Source organism: Oncorhynchus mykiss, chromosome 19, assembly GCF_057628025.1.
Source record: "Oncorhynchus mykiss isolate SJ-2025 chromosome 19, ASM5762802v1, whole genome shotgun sequence".
Classification (NCBI taxonomy): domain Eukaryota; kingdom Metazoa; phylum Chordata; class Actinopteri; order Salmoniformes; family Salmonidae; genus Oncorhynchus; species Oncorhynchus mykiss.
In genome coordinates, this window is record NC_143040.1 from 9,055,001 (window position 1) to 9,062,500 (window position 7,500).

The following is a 7,500-nucleotide window of genomic DNA, read 5'->3' on the forward strand; positions in this document are numbered from 1 at the left end:
TCCCCTCTGTCTCTCCTCTCTCTCTCATCCCCTCTGTCTCTCCTCTCTCTCTCTCTCATCCCCTCTGTCTCCCTCTCTCTCATCCCCTCTGTCTCTCCTCTCTCTCTCTCTCTGTCTCTCCTCTCTCTCTGCCACCTTTCTTCCCTTCTGTTTCCTCCCTCTCCCATGTGGACCAGTCAGAGGAGAGAGAGAGAGGGAGATGAACACAGAAAGAGAGAGAGGGTGATGGAGGAGAACAGAGGAAGGGAGAGAGAGAGAGACAGAGAGGGAGAACAGAGGTAGAGGAAGGAACACACAGAGAGAGAGAGGGAGAGACAGAGAGAGAGAGAGGGGAGAACAGAGGAAGGAACAGAGAGAGAGATTGGAAGAGAAGAATTATGGAGAGAGGAGAGGGAGAAGAGATTGTAGATCAGAGTCGTCATGATTGAGCCATCTGCTGAGAGAGGAGACCAATGAGCCTGTTACACACACACACACACACACACACACACAGACAGAACACCAGTGACCCCCGCAGGCCAGACCCTGCTGCTGCACCCTGCCACTCACTCCACTCAGGCATGGTGTTATTGGTCTGACTGGCTGGCATCGTGGTGTGCCAAGCAGGAGATGAGACTGTTCAGAGTATCGACCTGGTCTGGCTGTCTGCTTACTGGGAGGAGTCTGTCCTTCTCTCTCTCTTTTATCCCTCCATCCCTCTGTTTCTCTCTCTCTTTTAGGTTTCCATCACTTAACATCTTTTATCTCTCCCTCCATATTCTCTCCCCCTCTCTCTGTCCCCCTCTCTCTCTCTGTCCCTCTCTCTCTCTCTCTCTCTCTGTCCCCCTCTCTCTCTGTCCCTCTCTCTCTCTCTGACTCTCTCTCTCTCTCTGACGCTTTCTCTCTATCTCTCAATTCAATTCACCTCAAGGGGCTTTATTGGCATGGGAAACATGTGTTAACATTGCCAAAGAAAGTGAGGTAGATAATATATAAAGTGAATATATAAAGTGAAATAAACAATACAAATTAACAGTAAACATTACACATACAGAAGTTTCAAAACAATAAAGACATTACAAATGTCATATTATATATATACAGTGTTGCAACGATGTACAAATGGTTAAAGGACACAAGATAAAATAAATAAGCATAAATATGGGTTGTATTTACAATGGTGTTTGTTCTTCACTGGTTGCCCTTTTCTCGTGGCAACAGGTCACAAATCTTGCTGCTGTGATGGCACACTGTGGTATTTCACCCAGTAGATAAGGGAGTTTATCAAAATTGGATTTGTTTTCGAATTCTTTGTGGGTCTGTGTAATCTGAGGGAAATATGTGTCTCTAATATGGTCATACATTGGGCAGGAGGTTAGGAAGTGCAGCTCAGTTTCCACCTCATTTTGTGGGCAGTGAGCAGATAGCCTGTCTTCTCTTGAGAGCCATGTCTGCCTACGGCAGCCTTTCTCAATAGCAAGGCTATGCTCACTGAGTCTGTACATAGTCAAAGCTTTCCTTAAGTTTGGGTCTATCACAGTGGTCAGGTATTCTGCCACTGTGTACTCTCTGTTTAGGGCCAAATAGCATTCTAGTTTGCTCAGTTTTTTAGTAAATTATTTCCTGTGTGTGAAGTAATTATCTTTTTGTTTTCTCATGATTTGGTTGGGTCTAATTGTGCTGCTGTCCTGGGGCTCTGTGGGTTGTGTTTGTGTTTGTGAACAGAGCCCCAGGACCAGCTTGCTGAGGGGACTCTTCTCCAGGTTCATCTCTCTGTAGGTGATGGCTTTGTTATGGAAGGTTTGGGAATCGCTTCCTTTTAGGTGGTTGTAGAATTTAACGGCTCTTTTCTGGATTTGATAATTAGTGGGTATCGGCCTAATTCTGCTCTGCGTGCATTATTTGGTGTTCTACGTTGTACACGGAGGATATTTTTGCAGAATTCTGCGTGCAGAGTCTCAATTTGGTGTTTGTCCCATTTTGTGAAGTCTTGGTTGGTGAGCGGACCCCAGACCTCACAACCATAAAGGGCAATGGGCTCTATGACTGATTCAAGTATTTTTAGCCAAATCCTAATTGATATGTTGAAATTTATGTTCCTTTTGATGGCATAGAAGGCCCTTCTTGCCTTGTCTCTTAGATCGTTCACAGCTTTGTGGAAGTTACCTGTGGCGCTGATGTTTAGGCCAAGGTATGTATAGTTTTTTGTGTGCTCTAGGGCAACAGTGTCTAGATGGAATTTGTATTTGTGGTCCTGTTGACTGGACCTTTTTTGGAACACCATTATTTTGGTCTTACTGAGATTTACTGTCAGGGCCCAGGTCTGACAGAATCTGTGCATAAGCTCTAGGTGCTGCTGTAGGCCCTCCTTGGTTGGTGACAGAAGCACCAGATCATCGGCAAACAGCAGACATTTGACTTCGGATTCTAGCAGGGGGAGGCCGGGTGCTGCAGACTTTTCTAGTGCCCTCGCCAATTCGTTGATATATATGTTGAAGAGGGTGGGGCTTAAGCTGCATCCCTGTCTCACCCCACGACCCTGTGTGAAGAAATGTGTGTGTTTGTTGCCAATTTTAACAGCACACTTGTTGTTTGTGTACATGGATTTTATAATGTTGTATGTTTTACCCCCAACACCACTTTCCATCAATTTGTATAGCAGACCCTCATGCCAAATTGAGTCAAACGCTTTTTTGAAATCAACAAAGCATGAGAAGACTTTGCCTTTGTTTCGGTTATTCAATTAGGGTGTGCAGGGTGAATACATGGTCTGTTGTACGGTAATTTGGTAAAAAGCCAATTTAACATTTGCTTAGTATATTGTTTTCACTGAGGAAATGTACGAGTCTGCTGTTAATGACAATGCAGAGGATTTTCCCAAGGTTGCTGTTGACGCATATCCCACGGTAGTTATTGGGGTCAAATTTGTCTCCACTTTTGTGGATTGGGGTGATCAGTCCTTGGTTCCAAATATTGGGGAAGATGCCAGAGCTAAGGATGATGTTAGAGTTTTAGTATAGCCAATTGGAATTTGTTGTCTGTATATTTAATAATATATTTAATCATTTCATTGAGGATACCATCAACACCACAGGCCTTTTTGGGTTGGAGGGTTTTTATTTTGTCCTGTAACTCATTCAATGTAATTGGAGAATCCAGTGGGTTCTGGTAGTCTTTAATAGATGATTCTAAGATCTGTATTTGATCATGTATATGTTTTTGCTCTTTATTCTTTGTTATAGAGCCAAAAAGATTGGAGAAGTGGTTTACCCACACATCTCCATTTTGGATAGATAATTCTTGTTGTTGTTGTTTGTTTAGTGTTTTCCAATTTTCCCAGAAGTGATTAGATTCTATGGATTCTTCAATTACATTGAGCTGATTTCTGACATGCTGTTCCTTCTTTTTCCGTAGTGTATTTCTGTATTGTTTTAGTGATTCACCATAGTGAAGGCGTAGACATTCTTCATCAAACCATTTGTCATTGTTGTTCATTTTCTTCGGTTTTCTATTTGAGATTTTTAGATTTGATAGGGAAGCTGAGAGGTCAAATATACTGTTAAGATTTTCTACTGCCAAGTTTACACCTTCACTATTACAGTGAAACCTTTTGTCCAGGAAATTGTCTAAAAGGGATTGAATTTGTTGTTGCCTAATTGTTTTTTGGTAGGTTTCCAAACTGCATTCCGTCCATCTATAGCATTTCTTAATGTTACTCAGTTCCTTTGGCTTTGATGCCTCATGATTGAGTATTGCTCTGTTTAAGTAGACTGTGATTTTGCTGGGGTCTGATAGGGGTGTCAGTGGGCTGACTGTGAACGCTCTGAGAGAATCTGGGTTGAGGTCAGTGATAAAGTAGTCTACAGTACTACAGCCAAGAGATGAGCTATGGGTGTACCTACCATAGGAGTCCCCTCGAAGCCTACCGTTGACTATGTACATACCCAGCGTGCGACAGAGCTGCAGGAGTTGTGACCCGTTTTTGTTGGTTATGTTGTCATAGTTGTGCCTAGGGGGGCATATGTGGGAGGGAATGCTGTCACCTCCAGGCAGGTGTTTGTCCCGCTGTGTGCTGAGGGTGTCAGGTTCTTGTCCGGTTCTGGCATTTTGGTCTCTCTGTCGCGCTCTCTCTCTCTGTCTCTCTGTCTCTCTGTCTCTCTGTCTGTCTGTCTCGCTCTGCCTGCCTGCCTGTCTGCCTGCCTGTCTGCCTGCCTGTCTGTCTGTCTGTCTGTCTGTCTGTCTGTCTGTCTGTCTGTCTGTCTGTCTGTCTGTCTGTCTGTCTGTCTGTCCGTCCGTCCGTCCGTCCGTCCGTCTGTCTAATCTAACTGACACGTAGGACAATATGTAGCCACCCTTCCCTAAAACAACAGTGAACAAAATAAAACACCATTCATTCATTCTAGTCCGTTGTCGACACAGAGCAGTGGTAAATGATGGGCGGTCTTACCCCAAACAATGTACTGAATGAACCTATAATAGATTCCTGAGCTCGGGCTCGTCTAATTGGTCGGTTGGGGGTATAATGGTGTTCCAGAGTGCTGTTTCATCCTTTTACAGATTAGCATGCGGCTAAGTGGAGGAAGTAGCTATTTATATGCTAATGAGGGTCTAATGTATGCACATACCCATACTGCACTGGGAGGGGATGAGAGGACTACCCATACTGCACTCGGAGGGGATGAGAGGACTCAGGGTGGGCTAGGACTACCCATACTGCACTGGGAGGGGATGAGAGGACTCAGGGTGGGCTAGGACTACCCATACTGCACTGGGAGGGGATGAGAGGACTCAGGGTGGACTCAGGGTGGGCAAGGACTACCCATACTGCACTGGGAGGGGATGAGAGTGAGGGGTTAGCTGGGAAGAATCTTTAAAAATGTGGTGTTTAGTCTGAATGAATATACGCTACAAGTATGTAGACACCTGCTCGTTGAACATCTCATTCCAAAATCATGGCATTAATATGGACATGGCATTAATAGGCATTAATATGGACTTTGTCCTCCCTTTGCTGCTATAACAGCCTCCAGTCTTCTGGGAAGGCTTTCCACTAGATGTTGGAACATTGCTGCTATAACAGCCTCCAGTCTTCTGGGAAGGCTTTCCACTAGATGTTGGAACATTGCTGCTATAACAGCCTCCAGTCTTCTGGGAAGGCTTTCCACTAGATGTTGGAACATTGCTGCTATAACAGTCTCCACTCTTCTGGGAAGGCTTTCCACTAGATGTTGGAACATTGCTGCTATAACAGTCTCCACTCTTCTGGGAAGGCTTTCCACTAGATGTTGGAACATTGCTGCAGGGACTTGCTTCCATTCAGCCACAAGAGTATTAGTGAGTGTGATGGTCAGGGCTCTGTGCAGGCCAGTCAAGTTCTTCCACACTGATCTCGACAAACCATTTCTGTATGGATTTGTATGCGCTTCAGCACTCAGCGGTCCCGTTCTGTGAGCTTGTGTGGCCTACCACTTCACGGTTGAGCCATTGTTGCTCCTAGACGTTTCCACGTCACAATAACAGCACTTACAGTTGACCGGGGCAGCTCTAGCAGGGCAGAAATTTGACGAACTGACTTGTTGGAAAGGTGGCATCCTATGACGGTGCCACGTTGAAAGTCACTGAGCTCTTCAGTAAGGCCATTCTACTGCCAATGTTTGTCTATGGAGATTGCATGGCTCTGTGCTCAATTTTATACACCTGTCAGCAACTGGTGTGGCTGAAATTGCCAAATCCACTTATTTGAAGGGGTGTCCACACACTGCTGTATATATAGTGTATCCTGCTGTGTCTGTTTACAAGGGGTTCCTGGGATAATCCTCTACACGGGGTTCCTGGGATAATCCTTTACACTGGGTTCCTGGGATAATCCTCTACACGGGGTTCCTGGGATAATCCTCTACACGGGGTTCCTGAGATAATCCTCTACACGGGGTTCCTGAGATAATCCTCTACACGGGGTTCCTGGGATAATCCTCTACACGGGGTTCCTGGGATAATCCTCTACACGGGGTTCCTGGGATAATCCTCTACACGGGGTTCCTGAGATAATCCTCTACATGGGGTTCCTGGGATAATTCTCTACACGGGGTTCCTGGGATAATCCTCTACACGGGGTTCCCGGGATAATCCTCTACACAGGGTTCCTGGGATAATCCTTTACACAGGGTTCCTGGGATAATCCTCTACACAGGGTTCCTGGGATAATCCTCTACACGGGGTTCCCGGGATAATCCTTTACACAGGGTTCCTGGGATGATCCTCTACACGGGGTTCCTGGGATAATCCTCTACACGGGGTTCCCGGGATAATCCTTTACACAGGGTTCCTGGGATGATCCTTTACACAGGGTTCCTGGGATGATCCTCTACACGGGGTTCCTGGGATGATCCTCTACACGGGGTTCCCGGGATAATTAATCTGTCATTGTATTGTAGGTTTTAAAGTAGCTGGTTACTTCTGTCTTCAGTTGAATTCTCTGTGAAAAGCGCCACACCAGCGTTTACCCGTTGTTTTGATTGATTGCTTGACCAGCTGATTGATTGATCATCCCACCAATAAAAACTCACGGATCTCCCTCCCTCTCTCTCTCTTTAGGAACAAGGTGTGGTGGGAATGTCACGGCAGCCCGTGCGTCCCTCCCCCTCACCCTGCCGGGGGTGTGGCCTCGGCGCGGGGCCCAATCAGGGCGCAGGGGCCCCTCCCGGTTACCTGGGCAACCAGCAGCAGGCGGCCATTATGAAACAGATGATGGTGATGGAGCAGGAGAAGAGAGTTCAGCTCCACATGATGGAACAACAGAAACAACAGCTACTGAGAGAACAGAGACAGCAGCAACAACAGCTATTACTGGCTGAACAGGTGAGAGAAGGGAGGAAGGACAGAACAGAGAGGAGGGAGGGAGGGGAAGGGACAGAACAGAGAGGAGGGGAAGGGACAGAACAGAGAGGAGGGAGGAGGGACAGAACAGAGAGGAGGGAGGGAGGGGAAGGGACAGAACAGAGAGGAGGGAGGGAGGGGAAGGGACAGAACAGAGAGGAGGGAGGGAGGGGAAGGGACAGAACAGAGAGGAGGGAGGGAGGGGAAGGGACAGAACAGAGAGGAGGGAGGGAGGGGAAGGGAGAACAGAGAGGAGGGAGGGAGGGAAGGGACAGAACAGAGAGGAGGGAGGGAGGGGAAGGACAGAACAGAGAGGAGGGAGGGAGGGGAAGGGACAGAACAGAGAGCAGGGAGGAGGGACAGAACAGAGAGGAGGGAGGAGGGAGAAGGGACAGAACAGAGAGGAGGGAGGAAGGACAGAACAGGGAGGAAGGAGGAAGGACAGAACAGAGAGGAGGGAGGAGGGACAGAACAGGGAGGAGGGAGGAGGTGGATGTGGGGAATGATTACAGTCTCTCTCCCCCGTTTGTCAGTGATGCAAATTAAACACCAAAGTGTCTCCTCTTCATCTGTCATTTACAGACACCGTCACACACACACAGTCACACACACACCATCACACACACACCGTCACACACACACCGT

At 47.0% G+C, this 7,500-nt stretch overlaps 1 protein-coding gene across 1 annotated transcript in view; it reads left to right on the forward strand.

Moving 5' to 3' along the window:
• The window catches only part of LOC118946760 (mastermind-like protein 3), a 231,003-nt gene that overhangs the window by 202,697 nt on the left and 20,806 nt on the right, over nt 1-7,500 (forward strand). The window contains 1 exon segment of the mRNA XM_090210029.1: nt 6,574-6,837. Coding sequence (XP_090066155.1) covers nt 6,574-6,837 — 264 coding nt within the window.